The following is a 19,873-nucleotide window of genomic DNA, read 5'->3' as shown; positions in this document are numbered from 1 at the left end:
TTGGTGATAAAATTTGTTGGCAAGTGATGTAATTGCAATCATATAAAACTCCATTGTAGCATATTGAATATCACTTACAATCCACAACTAAATGCTTGCAAAATGAAATGTCAAATAAAAAATGGCCTTCCAAATTTTGTGGATTAAAATTTCACATTATTAGACATTTTTTAACAAGAATGATATATTGGTGGATGACTTTCTTCTTAAATTTTCAATACAAGTAGTTTTCAATAAGCCAAAGAAGTAAACTCTTGCATGCAATTTATTTATATGATTTTTTTTTGTTTTTTTTTGATGATGTAAAAAATAAATTTCATGGCACAAACTATTACTAAGAAAATGTATAAAAAATGACTAGATAAAAACAAGTTAACATTTCAAAGTGAGTTTTTAATAGTTGTAGGCAATATATTATTAAAAAAAGAAAACATAAATTGACTATAATAATATGCATATCAATAAGACAAAGAAATTGATGGGTTTTCTAATTTTAGAATTATCATTCAACAAGAAAACTTTAACATTGATAATTTTTACAGAATCACAAAAATCGACATTGATACTAATGAGAAAAATAAAATACTTAAGATATAAACACAATTCAAGTCCACACCTCCTCTTCACTTGTATTTCTTTGCAATATGTACATCAACCACACATCTTCACCACCAACATGATCTTAAATACCACTAATCTTAGTTGTTTACATATCCAAGCTAATACCATAGCCTACCTAACAACCCTCACATATTATTTTTTTCCCAAGTGCTCATCAAATTAAGAACTAATAAAATGCACCCACATGTACAATGAGCCTAGCCTACTGACACATTAAATCAAATTACACACCCACTAATGAGATTTTTTTACAATATCAAGGAATCCTTCTTAAGGAACCACCCACTGTAGTATAATGCTGAGGGGGTAACCAAAGCAAGGGATATATATATATATATATAAACAAAAATAGTATTCCTGGCATATTTAGTCTCAAAACGATAGTGGACTGAGGGATGGGTGCATACGGGCCAGAAACATACAGGGCCACGGTGGAGATACTCTCATACCGGCAAATTGTCCCGGGGCCGGCACAAGCTCCAGGACAAGACGGGGGAAACGACAAGAGCGGCGATGGTGGCAGCGAGATGGGAACGTTGAGGAGTCGCGTGGGGGCGGGGCGGGGGTTGTCGGAGGACCAGGAAAATGAGGCCAAAATTCGGTCGACAAGGGCAATAGCAAATTGTTGAGTGAGTGAATGAGTGACAACTCAGACTGCGAGCATCGAACAATCCTCTTCCCGGAGTACTGGAGTGGAGTGGAGTGTGTCCCAGGTTTCGTTTGTTGTTGTTGTTGATTCGCTCCGTCATCACCATGCATGTGCGACAGCGCTGGTGGTGATCGGGAGCTGCAGCAGCCAAAGGGGGTGATGGCCGCACTAGAGTTGGCCAATGCGGCCTTGAAGGAAATCGAGAGGCTTCGCAAAGAACAGGAGCAAGTCATACGCAAAATTAACAATTATCATTCCAAGCTCCAGCAGTGTGAGTGTGAGCGGCGCACACTGTGCGAGAGAGAGAGAGAGAGAGAGAGAGAGAGAGATATCAGTCTCTTGATCTGCTTCGTTATGTCTTCTTCTCTCTCTTTTTTATTCGTTTTTTGCTGTGTGTGTGTGTATGTGTGTGTTATTTATTTATTTGTTTTGTTTAGTTTTGTTTTGTTTTGTTTTGTTTTGAGTTTTGTCAATTGTGTTTTGACGGTATTGTCTTGTTCAGATGGATTGTTTTCATGTTCGTGTGTGTGGAGGAGGGTTTTGGAGTCGAAACCCTTGCGGTGGATTTTGGTTAGTGTGTTTGTTGAAGTGGGTTGTGGAGTAAGAACCCTTGCGGTGAATTTTAGCTAATCGTTGGTGCTTCTTGGTTGTTGTGGATTGTGAGGATGTTGATGTTGGATTATGGGTGAGTTTATCTGTGTGTCTGTGCAATTTTTTTTTTTTTTTTTTTTTTTTCCGGGGTTTTGAGTTTGTACGAGAATGACTTGAAGTGTGAGTAAATTGGTGGGCATTTGAAAATTATCAGCTCCTGAACAAGCGGACAATATGAAGGAGGATTCCTGGTTTAAGCTACGACAATACTACATGAAGGCGAAGAGCTTGGCTGAGGAAGAAGCAACGTGGGTTCAATTTAATTTCTACTCATGCCTTGGATTTGCTGTTCGTAATGGTTTTTCTCTCTGCCTTTCAATTTGAAATCAACGTTTACCTTTAAATGAGCTGCTTCAGCCTTTCGATGCCGGTTTAACAATGAGATATCAAACTGGCAGTGTTTCCTCTAATTGCGTGGAGCATCTTGCCGGTCTATTACCTGGTCAAGCGGCATCCAACCGCAAGAAACCAGGTACAGCTGTTGTAGATTGTATTTTCGGTGTAGCTTTAGACGTTGATCGGATCTGGTCTTTAAACTCGGTTCAATTTAATCATTCAATGTCGTCTAGGACAGGAATAATACCCCGCATATCTTTGATAAGTGTTACGGGTCCATTGTTATTAATCTTTTAAAGGGATCATTTGTATTGATCTATGGCCGCTTCATATCACCAACAGATTCTAATGAGAAGAAACGAAAGCGGGTTAGAGCAGATGATTCTACACGACTGTCGTCTCCCACTCAACGAAGTACGAGTGCTGCATATGCTAATTTAGTACCTGGAGACCAGGTTTGGCTTCTTTTAGGTGGTTACGCAGTGCTTCAATGTAACATTAACTAATTCAGGATGTTCCGTATGAGAATTATGTTTATTTTTTGTTATTTTATTTTTCCTGTATTGTTGAAACTAAGGTTGTGATCTAAGTGGAATGCAATATTGATTTTGATGAGGTGTTCAGTAATCGAGCCAGGACATTGTGATTGTTAATATCAAACAGAATTTTATGGTTGAGGATGTTCGATGTAAGATAGGGTCGAGGAGCTCCAAATTGTAACATTTGGTTTTAAGTGTGACAGGTAGCAGCTCGTATCTCAAGCGATGGTGCAGAAAATGATGAGTGGATCGTGGTGAAATTGACGAAGCATGACCGGGAAGCAAACAGGTAAGTTGGACTCACTTATCTGTGTAAAAGTGATTGTGACTAATAAGTTGATGCATCGATGGCCTTGACGTGAGTGTAAGCCAATTTGAAAGCTCAATATCTGAATGTGTACAATTTTTTTGTATGCGTGATATCATGCAACAACATAATTAGCTAGTTGTAGATGGCTTTGTTCTTGCAGTGCTTTGGAAAGTCAAGTGACATAGCTATGTATGCAAGAGAATAACAAAATTTCTATTAATCTAATTGAATGTGTTCAGGTTTGAAGTGATTGACGAAGAGCCTGACGATGAAGGAAATGGCCAAAGGTGCCTGAACTTAACTAGTTTGTCGTTTGCGTTCACTTCGTCAAGCCATTTCGATGCACTTGAGATGTGTGTAGTATCCTGGGATGAACTTTATAGTTTGTGTGGTGTGGAATAGCGGAGATTATTTTTCAGAAGTGCTGGTCGCTCTTTCAGAAATATTGGATTTCCATGTATGTCGCGAAGCATGCATTCACTTCTTTGATATATCATGTCCAAGTATTCTATATTGACTCCAGGTGTCTGTGTAGCATACTCAGGAAGTACAAGCTGCCTCCTTCACAGATTATCCCTTTTACGAAGAGGTCAGATGTGTCCAACGCACCAGATTTTCCTGTAGGAAGCCAAGTGCTGGCTGTTTACCCTGGTACAACTGCACTATACAAAGCATCGGTTGTTGGTCCTCAACGCAAGGTAAGGACTCCTTGATCGCTTTGAGACATTGTCTTTCTGTTACTGACATTGTTCAAATGCAATTTACATAGTAGGTCCCAAGCATCGTTAATCGCTTTTAAGCCTTCGCTTGATTAACTTGCAAAATAATTGTTCTTGTGTGATAAAATCAGTGATCCTTAACTTAGTATAATCAACACTTGAATGGCTGTAGTAGGGAATGGAGGATTCACCATGTGTTATAAATAAATCAATTGTGTCGTGTTTCTAGTCGCTTATTGAATAGTGTATCTCAGGTTTTTAGCAACTTATACTTTGTTCGAAATTTGAGTCTGACTCTGTGTGGATGGTGGCTACGTTGCATTGCACCTCAAATGACAGAAACGAAGTGACGAGTGAGTCTCCTCACATTCATCAATATTATATTTTACCACCTTTCTATTTCTAAACTATTCTTAGTTTAGCGGTCGATGCATTTCGTTTTTGACCTCGTTATTATTATTATTATTATTATTATTACTACTATTACTACCATCTAGAAGACTTTTATTTTTTCACAAAAATAAAATTCCTTAAATTTTAAATATTGATCGGCATGTGCTTGACATTCCACAAGCATTACTCTTAGTTCTGTCACATGCAAAATACAGTACTTCCAATTGGTTGTCAAAGAGCGACACTTTGACACGTCTCGTAGATGAGAAAACTCCTCCCATGGTGATTCACCTAACATCACATTTACGACGTGGGTGCAGGTATTCTCTGGAGTTTGATGGCGATGAAGAAGAAGGAGTAGCTGGCCTCCCAACAAAGATCGTCCCCTTCTACCACGTTGTGCAATTACCAAGTGGGCACCGGCAATGACAACAGCAACTACTTGAAGAAACATTCCCAGACCTGATTTTTTGTTCTTTTTTCTCTTCTTTTTTTTGTGGTACTTCACTTCCATGTGCATGTTGTAAAACCAACCATTGTACGATGTTACGTAGAACCATATTAGATAGAACTGGGGTCCCTCGCTTGCTCTCATCCTCCACCACCTAAACGTACAGATGTAGAACACTGAAGACCCCACACTAGCTTCGGAGCTTCCTATTATAACCATGGTCAGTATCAAAGTAGCACAGGCTTACAAGGACTTTCCGGCCATCCATCTGATTATGATGGACACTTGTACATAACCCCACTTACGTGAAAATTGAAAGCCATGCGTGTCCTACTGTTTTTGCGAAGGGCTTCGCTTCTGGGTTTGTATTGTTCGTTTTGTTTTGTGTCTCAGTGCGCTCTACCGGCGATAGCAGGTAATCCATCCCCTGCAATGCCTCCCTGGATGGATGTATGTCCATGCGCGTCGTTCATCCACGGGCCGTTCGGGCAGCGGGTCCCTGCCAGCCAACCACCCGCCAGCTGCCCCAACCTGCCCAACCGCTGCTTAATGAGTGGGACCAAGAAGAGAGTTTCAAAACAATTAATGCAGGGTTATTTTCTATCTATGGTGTGTTTTAAAGTGTAATTTTTAGAAAATTGTATATTTCATATATGCATAATACAATATATATTTTATTTATAGGCCTGAATATTTATAAAGATACATACATATATATATATATATATATATAAAATCAAATATTTGCATGTCACATGCAGAAATAGTCAAATAGTATGAAATATATTTTAATGTACAAAAAACAAAGATATTGAACTTCAAAAGTATCTAAATTATAATGTGTATCATTTTGTAATTCAAGATAATTTGATTTAATTCTATGCACAAAAAAAAAAAAAAAAAAAAACGATGAAGATCACCTTTTCAAGGCCTAAAACAGAAAATATGAAGATATTAACACATGAACAATTAATACCACAATCAAGACCTCAAACCAACAAAATATAAGCATGTGAACACAAACCTAAACTCAAATCAAAACTAGCAAGATATAATCCCAAACTGAAGTGGCAAAAGCTCAAGCAAAACAACAGCAATACGGATCTCCACAAAAATAGCAACAAAATCCAAACCAACACAACAGCATTCCCCACAACTATTAAAAGAAAGTAATACATTGTGCGGGCCCGAGACTCGGCACTGTGTAATGCAGGCAGGGGATACAGGGCCCGGTAAAAGATTCCTCAGAATATTCACAGGAGGCACTGTCTGTCTTGCCTGTCTGTGTTCCGAACTGTGGAGAGCGCCGAACTGCACTCTGGCAGAGCAGGATCCGTCGTGATTAGCATGTTTGCATTGCTCTCATCAGGGCTGCAGTTGATTGACTGACTGACTGACATCTTCGGAAGGAATCTTGGATCATGTTAGATTGTCAATCGGAGCTTACACTACAAAAACACTGTGCTTCAGGTGTTTCGAATTCTTCGTAAATTCTGAGACTTCTGACGATGATGATGAAGAAGAAGAAGTGGTCAGGAATTTGGTTTAAGCCTGGATCGTGTCTGAACCCTGACTTTTGATTTTGTTTTGCTCTGTTCTGTGGGTGTGTTCGGTATTTTGTGGCCAGGGGATGTGGTGGTTTTGAGATGAAGTCTGCGTTACAGGGGAGGTTGAAGTGCGTTTGGGATTTTTGGTGAGGGGTTTTGGGGTTTCTGGTGGTGGGAGAACCAGGGTTGAGAGGTGCAGGATTGTTTGACGGATTGCGTAGGTGGGGTGATTTTATGGAACTGAGGTGCTTGTTCAGTGTGAGATGGTGAAATCGGACCCAGATACCATCATGGAAGCTACGGCGGCAGCTCATTTCTCTGGGCTGCACTTTGATGATCAGTATCCGGTGCCAAATTACAAGGGCTCTAACAAGGTCCCCTTCGTAATAGGTTCGTGGCGAGGACTCGTCTTGCTTATTTGTTTATTGGTTTGGTGAGAAATTTCCTTGCGTGTGTACTCCGGTTGGCTTTTTGCAGATGGTCTAAGGCATAGATTTGTGTGTGTAGGAGTGGCAGGAGGTACTGCGTCGGGGAAGACGACTGTGTGTGATATGATCATTCAACAGCTGCATGATCACCTTGCTGTGCTTGTCAATCAAGACTCTCTCTCGCTCTCGCTCTTTTCCACCTTCGCTGACTCTCAGATTCCGGCTGTGAGTTTTTATAATGAAATTGTAGATCAATATGAGTCTGCATGGTTTCAGTTGGCAGATTCTTGTATGGTTCATCTTGAGAGTGTAGCTCTTTGACCCACATTGCCCCTTACAGGATTCCTTCTACCGTGGGTTGACACCTGAAGAGATGGCTAATGTGGGAGAGTATAACTTTGATCACCCTGGTGAGTTCTTCCTTCGATTCAATTGCGTAAGTCTTTGTCAACTTTGAGGTTGTTTATAACTAATGGCAATCATCTGGAGACAATAAAATTGAATTCAATCTGAAAGATTGTGCAATCATTTTCAGATGCTTTAGATACGGAGCAACTATTGGAGTGCCTTGGGAATTTGAAAGCCAATCAACCTGTTCAGATACCCGTGTACGATTTTAAGAACCATCAACGCTGCAGTGATAGGTTTCGGAAGGTAGTTGCTTCATCCATCAGTGGGATATTTCATGTCTTTGTGCTTACTCTTCAGAATCATGCAAAATGTTCAGTGTTCGGTTGGCATTTTTATGGAATAAGTTGATGTCTGTGTAGGTGAATGCATCTGACGTGGTCATCTTGGAGGGCATTTTGGTCTTCCATGATGCTCGTGTTCGGGAGCTTATGAACATGAAAATCTTTGTTGATACAGGTTAGCCCTCTCTATGCATTTCGCTTGCCGCCCTTTGGCTTTTGTTATCAATTAGCACCCAACTCGTGAATGTAGATATATTCATTCTGGATATGTTCAAAGGTCAGACCTCCTTCATAGGGACTCATATTTTTCTTTGCAATACAGATGCGGATGTCAGGTTAGCACGACGGATAACGAGGGACACTCTGGAGAGAGGCAGAGACGTTAACGGTGTGATTGATCAGGTGAGTTCTTAGAGGTAGTTTGATTGGTTTTGGAATAGAAGCGCTTCTAAAAATAAAATGGGCAAAAGTGATGTGGGATTGTTTCTGCAATATCTTTTGCGGTTGCTTTATTTTAATGTAAGCTTCGTTTTTGAGAAATTTCGATTATTTAATTATTTAGTTATTTCTGTTTGTCGTATGCAGTGATGTGCAATTCTGTTTTAAGTGAAGTGCAGGGTCTTCGAGTAGGTTCTAGATAATCACGATATTTCCGTAGATTTCCTTTGATTTAATCTCGTGTGGTCGGAGTAATAGCATTTTGCCATCTGAATCCTATCCGTGGCAGCGTAATGAGTACTTTTGGATCATGTAGCGTTGTCGCATATTGAAGAGAAACGAATTGTATTTTGGATTTGTGCAGTATGCAAAGTTTGTGAAGCCAGCATTTGATGATTTTATTTTGCCAACAAAGAAGTATGCGGATGTCATCTTACCCCGTGGTGGAGACAATCATGTGGCAATTGATCTTATGGTCCAGCACATTCGTATGAAACTTGGTCAACATGATCTCCGCACGATATATCCGAATGTTTTTGTCATACAATCTACATTTCAGGTATAGTCTAGTCTTTGTATTAACAATTTCATCTGAATCTCTTTAGGCATACAAAATTCTGCAGTTATTGTTTGTCATTGTTGTAAGTCATGTTCATGTGTCCGCAATACTTCGTTGATCAACGAAGTTGGCGTGGACGCGGATTCCTCAATCATTTAAATTGCTTGAGGTGAATTGTGTGAATGAACGAGAACATTTACCTCAGAAAGATGTAGGCCGCTCAATAATTATGTCCATCATTGGGATGGTAGCATTAATGCATGTTATGGTCTCTCTCTTCTTTTCCCTTTTCAACACCTCTCTCTTCCGCTACCAAGTGGCCTTCAAGTTCTTTTAGTAAATAAGTTTAGAATAATTAGGTTGGGCCGCTATGTCGTGTCATGATTGAAGTTAAGTGTACATGATTTCAGTACTCTTTTAATGCTAAATATCACAAGTGGCACAGCTCTTCATTGAGTGTATAGTTAGAATCCACCCTTGAATATTAATAATACTTTTACATTGACACATGCGACATACCCGCTGATGATTGCAGATTCGTGGAATGCATACTCTTATTCGCGATCAAGAAACTAACAAGCATGACTTCGTCTTTTATGCCGACCGTCTTATCCGCTTGGTGAGCTAGCGTCATCCTAGGCAGTACGGGTAAAAGTGTTAACGGTCTGAGACACTTGTTATTGTTGAGTTGTAGTATTGAAACCAGTTGTGAGGGAATGACTTTGTGGAAGTGGAATAGCAGAGGAATAACGTAGCAGGTGTCATTGTGCAGATTGTGGAAAATGGACTAGGACATATGCCCTTCACTGAGAAGCAGGTTATCACACCGACAGGTATGATTAAGAATGATTTAGGCTTTTTCATCGCTAGCTTGTGATCTATACAGGAATCCTGCTGTTGGTATGTACATATCTATCTTAGTCCTGGTCTCTTAGGAAGTTACTTTTTCCCTTTTCCACATCGAAAGGAATTTTCATGCAGGTTCAATATATGTTGGAGTGGACTTCTGTAAGCAGCTTTGTGGAGTTTCCATCATCCGCAGGTAATTTTTCATTTTTATTTTTATTTTTTATTTTTTTATAGTTTATTTGGAGAGCCATGAAATCATTAGTCTTTTGGTGTGTTGGTATTCACGTAGCAGATTTTAGCGCAAAATATAGTACCATTATGTGAGGTTTGCATTTTACCTCCATGTGTGTCTGGAGGTTTTCTGAAAGCTTTCAGTTAAAAAAGATGGGTAAACTTATTCGTTAAGCAAATGTTTCCCAGTGGAGAGAGCATGGAGAATGCTTTGCGTGCGTGTTGCAAAGGCATTAAGGTTGGAAAAATTTTGATTCATAGGGAGGGAGATGATGGAAAGCAGGTACTACTTGTGAGATGCCCTTGGTTAAATGTCACGCTTATTTCTCTTTATCTTCTAGTTGTTTTCAATGAATCTCTGTCCCGAGGTGTTGAGTTAATTCAAGGCTGCACAATGTCAAAGAGGTTGATAGTGTTTGTGCTCATCTATAAAATGTGGTTGATTATAATGCAGCTGATATATGAGAAGTTGCCTATTAACATCGCAGACGGACACGTTTTGCTGATGGATCCCATCCTTGGGACAGGTATCCATCAGTCTTTTGTTCACTTTGCTGATCTACATTTGCGATAAATGTAGCTTCGGGAACCCGAATTACGTTAGCTGTCTGTTTATGTATCTACTCCATTTCTCTGTGGTTGGACATATTTTCCACTTACTTTTGAATTATATTAAGTTATCGAATCATCTTGCCAGACGTACCTTGAATGTAATTATTTGCGAATGTTACTACTGCGCATGACAAAGTTCCTGCTCTTGTACATGGACGACAACCCTATTCAACCCTGGAGGTTAAGAAGAGGTCGATTCCCGTGGAGTGACAGAGATATGTGTCCTTGAATTATTGCAGGAAATTCTGCTGTCCAGGCTATTGAATTGTTAATTCGAAAAGGAGTCCCAGAGTCTCACATCATATTCTTAAATCTTATCTCGGTAAGTGTTATCATTGTCAAAGCCGATTCAACAACGTCAGTTTCAACTTCAATGGTGCTTCACTTTGCATTGCTGATTCGTGACGATAGTGCTGGTGAACGTACATCCAGGCGCCTGAGGGTATTCACAAAGTCTGCAAGCGCTTCCCACTTTTGAAGATTGTGACATCCGAGATCGACGCAGGACTGAACGAGGAGTACCGTGTTGTTCCCGGGATGGGTGAGTTCGGAGACCGTTACTTTGGAACAGATGATGATGGGCCTGAACAGGTGTTCAAGGCTCCCATAGAACCCAAACTTCAGCAAGGCCTTTACACGCCTTTTAAGAGACTTAGTCATGTTGGTGATGCCCAAGATGGTCCTTTTCCCTCTTCTATTGCTTAGGATGAGTCTCACAGACAAGGTCAGTCACTCACTCACATGTTTCACTGGGTGGGTTTCAGTTTCCTGTTGTTTCTCTGGGCCTTTGATTCACCTGCCTTTCCTCTGACCAGTTTGTAGAGAACTGCCCACCTTCAAATTCTGATCACCTCCAGGAACTCTATTTCTGTTTGAGAAGCTCACACGAAGGTCTAAAGCTAATTTAAGCATCATCTTCAATTCCATTGCATGCTTGAAAGCAAACCCATTTCACTACGGAGTATATTCAAGTTAGCAAGGTTCTGTTTGTTCTTTAAAATTAATATTTTTTTCAAGAAGAGAATTCAATACACCATAATGCAAAACATATATATATATATATATAACACATTTTTTTTATGATGATAATTTAAGCATAATAATTACATAATAATCATATTTGAAGAAAACTCATAAATTCTTTGTATTTTTTTGTTGTTGAATTTAAAAAATTAAATGCTGTTAATAAGTTTTTAATTTTTAATTTGAATTTATCATTATTATTACTATAATATAGTTTATTATATTAAAATACTAAAGAGTGATGAAAATAAAAGATTAAAGTCTTTTTTTGATTGGTTAATGAAATGCTATAAAAAAAATTGATTGTTATTTTAAGATTATAGAATGGTTTGTAATACTTAAGATAATAAAAAAAAATTAATATAGAAAAAATTATTTGTAAAGGTCAAATTTTAAATTTTTAGTAGATATATTTGTAATCTAAGTATATAAGTTGTATTATCTTTTACACATTTTTTAAAAAAATATGACCATCTCTTTTTTCTTCATAATTTATTAAAATATAATGATGTAATTGACATCTTTAAATATTCTAATTACATAATTTACTATGAACAATATTAAAGACAAATACAAATGGTACTATTTCTATATAACTATTATTTGTTTTCTAATCCTTGTTATAATATAATATATAATATAATATTAATTGTGGTATTTTATAAATCTTGATTGATAAGTAAAAAAATCCTAATCTAAGGCAATCATTAATTTATAATATATTCTATTTTTACTTTATTAATCTAATATTTGAATATCTACTAAATACAAGCTTATATTTGTCTAAATTTTTTAAATATTTTTAGATTGGATAAAAAAGTCTACAATTTTTCAAATAATAAATTGTTGTCTTTTTTTTTATAATTTCCATGTTTTAGTATTTTAACTTTATATTTATTTGTCAAGGACACAAATTCGAAGAAGATGCATAAAGTCATAGTATCTGTGTCAAAAGGAAAGTGACAAAATAGAAGAAAGTATGTATATTCAAGGAAGAACTAGAATAGCTATTGCCAAATACTAGAAAACATAAGACTCTTGAAATTAGACTAAAAAGAAAAAAATGAATTGATAAGAGTGAAGAAGGCCTTGCTCTTGCTTCTATATATACTATTTAACTAAGAAATACGTGGCAACATGCTATAGGACCTCTAATATACGTCCAACTTACAAGACATATGTCTAATTTGCAAGGCAAGTTTCCTAGGTGTGTGCCATATGTCCAACTTGTACTACAAGTGAAAATATGTCGACACGTGGCCTCCTTGTTGGCCAAGTTTTCAATCTACCAATCACCTATAGACATGTATAAAGGCAAAACAGCATCTATAAAGCTTCTAGGAAGCTTTCCATAAGATATTATCATATTTATCTACTTTGACTTAATTCTACCTATTTTTATTATCTAGATAATTATCAGGATAAATATGTATGTCTGTGACATTATCCCCTCTTTTAGGGACGAGTTCCATAAGGAGCAATGATTATATGTAGATGAAGTCTAAGATGCATTGAACTATATTTGCTACATACTTTGATCTTTATTTTCTTCAAAGGTAGTTGATTGGTCCCTTCAACCATTAATAATGTTCCATACTAGGGCAAAAAGACCACCTTGATATTTGATCATTATTGAGGCCTTCACAACTTTCTTCAAACAAAACATTAGTAATACCATCAAGAGTGGTTTATATCTCCAAAAGTATCACTAAACACTGAGAGTTCCTTCCAAGGTCGTGGTACCAAACGCATTGTATCTCGCCATCTATTCCAGGAAGAACATGACATTCTTGAGGGTCTTCATCTCGATTTTGCCATCTTGAAGGTTGTGATAGTCACAATGTCTTATCTGATAGCTCAGCAAATGATAGCTCTTGAATTGAATCTGCTAGTTGTTGATTCTCCATCTCCTAAGCACTAAAAAATCCAAAGAAATAATCATATTAGATAGAATGAAATCTTCATTGAACTTGCTTTGTTTAATAGCAAAGAATTTCTTAACTCTTCATCTTGCTTTTGATGGATGTCATTGATGAAAAGTTTTAATTTTGGTTGATGTATTTATTAGATTTTTAGATGACTCCCATGTGCGTTCATTAATGTCATATCCATGCCAATATACTAGATATTCTAATCTATTTTGATGCCACCTTGAATCTAAGGCTTCTTCTACTTCAAATTCTTCATTATTGTCCACTTCTATAAGAGGTGGTGGCATTTTGTGTTATTCTTTGTATATCCATTGTCTTGTATGACTTAAGTAAAGATACATGGAATACAAGATGGATTTTCATAGACTCCAATAGGTATGATTGATAAGCAACTGGATTAATATTTTTACAAATGGAAAATGGTCCAAGCCTATGATAATCCAGCTTATCACAAGGATATATATTTTTAATATTATGACAAGTAACCATACCTTATCCCCTACATGGAATTGATGTTGTTCCTTGTGATAGACAACTGTGTTGGCTTTTTGTCGTTCTTGAACTTCTTTTAATTATGCCTTCATTGTTGTATGTAGCTCTGACAAGAAATATTATATCAGACAAAGGAACACAATTTTTATCAAGTTTTTGGAAAACTCTTTTCAAGAAATTAAAGATAGATATAAAACTATCTTCAACTTTTCACCCTCAAATTGATGGACAAACAGAATAAGTAAATTAAGTTTTAGAACAGTATTTGAGGTATACTATCAACTATCAATAAGATGATTGGACAACTTTTTTACTATTAATAGATCTATTTAAAAGATCTACGATAAAATCCATAGAGACAGAAGACTATGGTTGTTCTGGTATAGGTAATGGTTGGAGGAGTCCATAAGGTCAATGACGAGGAGTTTTTAGTCTTGAACAAACATCACATGTCTGTACAAATTCTTTAACAACCTTCCACATTTGAGGCCACCAAAAATTTCAAGAAATAAGCCCTAAAGTCTTATTATATCCAAAATATCCTAATGTAGGGAAATTATGATGAGCTTCAAGAGCACATAATTATGCTACTTCTTTTGGAACATATAAGCATCCTTCAAAATAGAATAGATTCTCCTTAAACTCATATTTGAAAGTATCTTGAGATTAAGAAGAATTATTTTTAATATCATGAATAAGAAGGTCTAAGAACATACTTGCTTGGATCTGCTTGAAAAAAGTCAAATCAACAACCAATGTTGATTTGGTTGCTTAGAGATGAAATTGTTTTGGCTTCAATAAAATTATCTTTTGTTGATTAAAAGCTACTTTTCTTTCTTTTGGTATAAAATAAGAACATTTAGAAAAGGCATCAGAGAAACCTTGTTGTTTTTTTGGCTGATAAATAATATTAAACTCAAATCTTGACAAAGATATACTCTAACGAGCTTGACGATGTTGTGGTAGAGAGGTTTTGCCTCAAGAAAGCGTTGGGCTTTTGGATGCCACTAAATACTCAATCAAGTCTAAGAAATAAAAATATCAAGTTTATATATATAATATTTCTTTTTTTAGGCAATTACATAAAAATATAAGTCCAAGTACCAAGAAAACATCCAAATGTATGATAAAATATCTTAAAACCTTATATATTCTTATGATAAATGTTTTCCGAACTTCAATAGCTCATATCTCATGATCGGACCATCCAAACAACCTAAAAATTTATACAAAGTATTAATATACTTTCAAAAACATCCGCAAAAAAATTCAATTGTAAATTCGTTACAAAACTTGAGATATTGCCAAAACTCTAATAGTAGCTTTAAATCCTAGCTTACATATACATGTATGCTAATTTCTTCATATCTCACAAAATAAGTATTCAAATACCATGAAACTTTGATCTATAGCTTTTTAACTTAATAACTTTCACTTAAAGAAATTTGAGCTAAAAATTCGTCGAGAAACTCAAGATATGGCGCCAACCATTACTATCAACAAAATGACTCACTTATTGCCTTTGAATTATATGTGCTGTCTTCAATGTCCTATAATTCCTTCATCCAAATTTAGAATTTGTCAAAAAATATATGTAAAGTGTAGCTAAAAAAGTGTCCTCTTCAACTTTAATCGCTGATCTTTCATTGCTCTCTGTACGCATATGTTATGCTTCAAAGAGTGAAAGTAGGTACAAATTTAACACCTTAACTTTGAACATCTATATCTCCTTCACAAAAACTTGAAATCACACAAACTCTTCACCCAAATTATACCCAAAACCTTGAACTTCTTGATCTTAGCCTCTAAAGCTCGAATGACTTCAAAAGAGAAATCTTAATCCTTAATAAGGCCTCAAGTAGCCTCCTTGAAGCCCATTGGGCATGGCCTTCGGCCAATAGGAATGAAAATTCCCATTCCTTGCCTTCATCCAACCATGCCTTACTTTCATCCCTCCTAATAAGTCCCGTATTAGTTAAGATTTTCTTCTTTAGGCTCTAATCTCCTCTCAAGGCTTTATACTAAATATTTAGGTCTTACGATTGTTTATAATGTTATAATCAAAAAAGATAAAATTAAAAATAAAGTTTCTTAAATCTTCTCTCTTTAAATTAATCTATTAATCATTCTAATATACATCTAGATTTATTAACATATAATATATTTTAACTAATTTTTACATACTGTAAGCTTTTACAATATGACAACGACAATTCAAAATACATGTTGACATAAAATATTTAAGATTCTTATGATCCGTATAAATGGTGACTAGACTTGAAGTGCCTTCTAAATAATGATACTATTCTTGAAAAGAATCCACAATTGCAAGAAGTTCCTTGTTATGGATGTCATAATTAATCTCGGTTACTAAAAAATTTCTTGGATAAAAAGCTACTGGATGAAGTTTGCGATCTACTCTTATTTAAAATAAGACTATACACAAGGCAAAGTCAGATGCATCTGTTTCCATAAAAAATGCTTTGAAGAAGTCGACGCAATATAAGATTGGTGCAAGAATAAAAGCTTTCTTCAAAACTTCAAATCATGCTTCTACTTCTTTACTCCACTCGAGCTTTTCTTTACAAATTAAGCATGTAAGTGGCACTGCAACTTGAGAAAAATTCTTAATGAAGATCCAATAGTAATTAATAAATTCTAAAAATCATTGTATATCTTTTACTGTTTTTAAAATCTTTTAATCCACGATTGTCTGAATTTTTTTAGGATCCATCATTAGACCATTGTTTGAAATGATATATCCTAAAAAATCAACTTGGATATTATAGAATACACACTTTTTCATCTTGGCATATAATCTCGCATCTCTAAGTTTTTGTAATACTCAACAAAAATAAACTTCATGTTGTTTTGTATTCTTAGAGTAGATTAAAATGTCATCTAAGTAACAGACAACAAAATCATCTAAAAACTCATGAAAAACATCATTCATAAGATGTTAGAAAGTAGTTGGTGCATTCATGAGTCTAAAAGGCATGATGTTATATTCAAAGTGTCCATACCTTGTTTGAAATGCAGTCTTTTATTCATCTCCTTCTTAATGTACATCAAATTATACGTTCCTCGTAGATCTATTTTTGTATAGATTTTAGCTTGATTTAATTGATTAAGAAGTCCAAATATTAAAGGTGGAGGATATTTATTCTTAATGGTAATCTTGTTGAGTCCTTGATAATCTATGCACATTCGCAATAATACATCCTTTTTCTTCACAAATAAGATAAGAGCTCATGTAGGAGATTTTGAATGACATATGAAATTCTTGGCTAAGTTCTCATCAATGTATTTCTTGAGTTCAGCCAACTCATTTTGTGATAAACTATAGATTAGACCAAGTAGCTATTGAGTTCCTTCTTTAAGATCAATTGAGCAATCATATAGAGATGCTCCGGGTGAATAACTGCATTTTTCTTCTCAAAAATATCTTGAAAATCTTGATATTGACTTGGAATTTTACTTGAAATCTTTTCATTATTTAAAGTAGGTGTGGCAAAAATAACAAAAGACAATCCTTTTTTTGTAGCATGCAAAAAAGCTTTTGCACCTATAAGTACAAGTTTGGCTATACTAGACTCATGGCTTTTTACTGGATTAGAAAAACTCTTAATAATGTTCAAAGAAAAGTGAAGTTTACAAAAAATCCAATCTATCACAGGATTATATTTTTCTAACCACAACAAACCTAAAATGATTGGTTTAGAAGGAGATTTAATTATATTAAAAATTATGCAACTATTATAACCATTTATTACTACATCTATAGAAAGTGTTTCATCAGTAACATCTCCAGATGATAACTGATGACCATCTATGATTTCTACGTTGTTGTGATGTAACACAAATAACAAGTAAAAGAGTGAAGAAAATATCATGTTTTGAGAATCTCACTTCAAAAATATTATAGCAAATTATCTTGGAAAAATAGATATTAGTCAAAGGATAAAAAAATTAAAGGTGCTAATGCTGCCTATTTGCAAATTATGCTTCTATTTACTTTATAAGGCCATAAATAAGGCAAAACAAGGTAGATTAGAAAAATAAAGGATATAGACATATGTAGGGAGGAGTTAGGAGTGCAAATTAATAAAAATTACCTCAAGAAGACGAAAGTTGATATCCGAAGAAGACCGGTTATGAACCTGGGTCGAAATCAGACCCTTAGGCACAAAACTGCGCTCTGACGGCGACTCAAGGGTTCTTTAGGAGATCGGAGAGCTGAATTAGGGAGCAAACTTGTAGAAGGATTTTTTAAAGGTAATTTCGTGTGTTTGAATTAGTATTGGATTTTTGAGGGATTTTCAAAGCGAGTGATGTTTTCTATGAATTTAGATCTTTGAGAAATATATTTGGATTACAAATTTTTGGATTTCGTGACTTTTGTAGCATTTTTATAGATGAAAATTTAGAAACTTATTGGTATGCTTGTTGTAAATGTGTACAAGAGATTTGAGGTCAATCGAATGGCTAGATTGATACATATGAAGGTTTTTATGGGCTAAGGTCTCAAGATTTAGGGTTTTGAGGATCAGTAAGGTTTTCTTAGATATCTAGCAATTTGCTAGTTGGATTGGAGAGATTTTTGGTTTTATCAGTAGAAGACTTGATTTCCTATGTGTAAGTAAAATTTGGAAGCAATCGAATGGTGAAAAAAGGAGATATTGGTACTGGAAGTTTAGCATTAGATTAGAAAAGGAGAGGCCGACTGATATTTGAGCGTAATTTTGAGGTCATAAATTTATTAGTAAGTGCGATTTTCTTCAAAATTTGTGTGCTAGTTGCTAACTTAAATTTCAAGAAGTGTTCAAATTTTGAATTAGAATCAACGGTTCAATCTTTAGTTATTTAAATTTCAATTATGTGATTAGGGTTTGGTTTGGATTAGGATTTGATTAGAGTTTAGGATTAGGATTTGATTAGGATTTGATTTAGGGTTTAGGGTTTGGTTAGGGTTAGGATTTGGTTAGGATTTAGAATTAGAATTTGACTAGGATTTATTTAGAATTTGACTAAGATTTGTCTAGGGTTTGGAATTGATTAGGATTTATTAGGGTTATGATTTGTCTAAGATTTGACTAGTGTATGTTCAAGATTTAGGATTTATCTAGGGTTTGATTAAGGTTGAATTAGAATTAGGATTTGATTAGAATTTAAGATTTATTTAGATTTTTGTTAGGATTTGACTAAGTTTTTTTTAATATTCTTTTTTATTTCTTTAGGATTTCCTTGTGTTTCTTTTATAACTTTAATAAAATTTAATTGAGCTTGCTTAATGTTTGATTATGATTTTTAACGTTTAATTGTAATTTTTCTATAATCCTATTGGATTGTTAGGATCTTTTGTTGTAATTTTCTTTTACCTTCCACAGCCAAGTACTCGGTGCATTGTTAAGCAAGACTTCACGTATTACGACATATATGGTGAACCCGAGGTAAAACGCTTAAGGTGGAAGTAATTTAGTTTTCTTGGATTATTTGAATTTTTGAGAAGAAATACAAGAAAGTTGGAAGAAGAGCTTTGGATGATATGTGAATTGGAGCTTTTGAATTCTTGGAGCTTTGGAAACTATCTTAATATACAATGGCAATATTTGGATTATCATAGAGTATTATAAGGCTTTATAGATATGTTGGAGCATTTTGAAGTATCATAAGGTATTTATTGGAGTATTCCAAGGAACATTTTTGATCATTGTAGAATAAAATGGAAGATGTGTCATCAAGGTTTTTGGATATGTTAAATATTATGGATGGATCAAATATTAGTGAGTTTTGTAAGGCTTTCTATATATTCATGGAGGAGCAAGAAAGAATGCAAGCAATTGAAGAAGATATCACAAGGGCATTGCAAGGAGTCATCAAAATATTTGGAAGGTTTGAAGGATGCAACATCACTAAGTTTTGTAAGTTTATAAATGTGAGATAGAGACATGCCAAATCCCTGAGGCAAAGATGATTTCAAGCTTACATTTGGCTATTGAACTTAGATTTCAGATAAAGGTGAAGGGATTGCTTGAAGGGGGTATAGAAACCTGGTCAAAATTTCAAGAGTTTTTTAAGAAAGAATTTATTGATGGATATGAAGATAGGATTATCAAGCGAACGTTTTTGAATTGGATAGAGTTTCAATCAGGCAAGCATATGGATCTTTATGAATTCTTAGAAGAATTTGATAGGAGATTTTATCAACTCTCATCCTTAGAGAGATGATCATTAGGTGCTTTAAAGGTAGATTTGTTTTTAAATGGTCTTGATGATGCATGGGAAGATGAGGTTTTCATGCTTCTTGAAGATGAGTCTACGGAGAGTGATTATATTAATAATTGGGAGAGGTTGAAGGAAGTAGTGGTTGTTTTAGCAAGGCAACAAGAAGCAAAAGCTAAA

General features: G+C 35.3%; 2 protein-coding genes across 7 annotated transcripts; both read left to right on the top strand.

Moving 5' to 3' along the window:
- The first annotated feature begins 1,204 nt into the window (after window positions 1-1,204).
- Window positions 1,205-5,015, top strand: LOC112273964 (SAGA-associated factor 29 homolog A). 2 transcript variants are annotated; one of them, XM_024503070.3, is made up of 9 exons: window positions 1,205-1,541; window positions 2,076-2,169; window positions 2,320-2,393; window positions 2,600-2,712; window positions 3,000-3,085; window positions 3,346-3,393; window positions 3,651-3,804; window positions 4,165-4,178; window positions 4,539-5,015. In XM_024503070.3, the coding sequence occupies exons 1-9, from the start codon at window positions 1,379-1,381 to the stop codon at window positions 4,645-4,647; spliced, it is 855 nt and encodes a 284-aa protein (XP_024358838.1). In that variant the 5' UTR covers window positions 1,205-1,378; the 3' UTR covers window positions 4,648-5,015. The 2 variants fall into 2 exon arrangements, with proteins under 2 accessions (XP_024358838.1, XP_024358837.1); XM_024503069.3 differs by having other exon boundaries at window positions 1,229-1,541; window positions 3,642-3,804.
- Window positions 5,016-6,055: 1,040 nt separating this feature from the next.
- On the top strand, window positions 6,056-10,982 carry LOC112273935 (uridine/cytidine kinase UKL1, chloroplastic). Of its 5 annotated transcripts, XM_090245804.1 has the most exons (15): window positions 6,056-6,200; window positions 6,401-6,606; window positions 6,724-6,869; window positions 6,985-7,054; window positions 7,180-7,298; window positions 7,415-7,511; window positions 7,659-7,738; window positions 8,139-8,333; window positions 8,869-8,952; window positions 9,106-9,166; window positions 9,315-9,375; window positions 9,603-9,696; window positions 9,868-9,940; window positions 10,265-10,347; window positions 10,458-10,982. In XM_090245804.1, exons 2-15 carry the CDS (start codon window positions 6,480-6,482, stop codon window positions 10,728-10,730), a joined length of 1,563 nt encoding a protein of 520 aa, XP_090101930.1. In that variant the 5' UTR covers window positions 6,056-6,200; window positions 6,401-6,479; the 3' UTR covers window positions 10,731-10,982. The 5 variants fall into 5 exon arrangements, with proteins under 5 accessions (XP_090101930.1, XP_024358775.1, XP_024358777.1 ...); XM_024503007.3 differs by having other exon boundaries at window positions 6,068-6,200; window positions 9,603-9,940; XM_024503009.3 differs by having other exon boundaries at window positions 6,137-6,606; window positions 10,437-10,982.
- The last annotated feature ends 8,891 nt before the right edge of the window (window positions 10,983-19,873 follow it).

Source organism: Physcomitrium patens, chromosome 21, assembly GCF_059467195.1.
Source record: "Physcomitrium patens ecotype Gransden chromosome 21, ASM5946719v1, whole genome shotgun sequence".
Classification (NCBI taxonomy): Eukaryota; Viridiplantae; Streptophyta; class Bryopsida; order Funariales; family Funariaceae; genus Physcomitrium; species Physcomitrium patens.
This window is presented reverse-complemented; position numbering and strand designations above follow the sequence as displayed.

Coding starts and splice junctions, on each gene's coding strand:
- LOC112273964 (XM_024503069.3), top strand. CDS start 1,379: ATGTGCGACAGCGCTGGTGGTGATCGGGAGCTGCAGCAGCCAAAGGGG. Junction 3,086..3,345: donor CATGACCGGGAAGCAAACAG/GTAAGTTGGACT, acceptor GAATGTGTTCAG/GTTTGAAGTGATTGACGAAG. Junction 3,394..3,641: donor GATGAAGGAAATGGCCAAAG/GTGCCTGAACTT, acceptor GTGTCTGTGTAG/CATACTCAGGAAGTACAAGC.
- LOC112273935 (XM_024503007.3), top strand. CDS start 6,480: ATGGTGAAATCGGACCCAGATACCATCATGGAAGCTACGGCGGCAGCT. Junction 7,055..7,179: donor GTATAACTTTGATCACCCTG/GTGAGTTCTTCC, acceptor AATCATTTTCAG/ATGCTTTAGATACGGAGCAA. Junction 8,334..8,868: donor TCATACAATCTACATTTCAG/GTATAGTCTAGT, acceptor TGATGATTGCAG/ATTCGTGGAATGCATACTCT.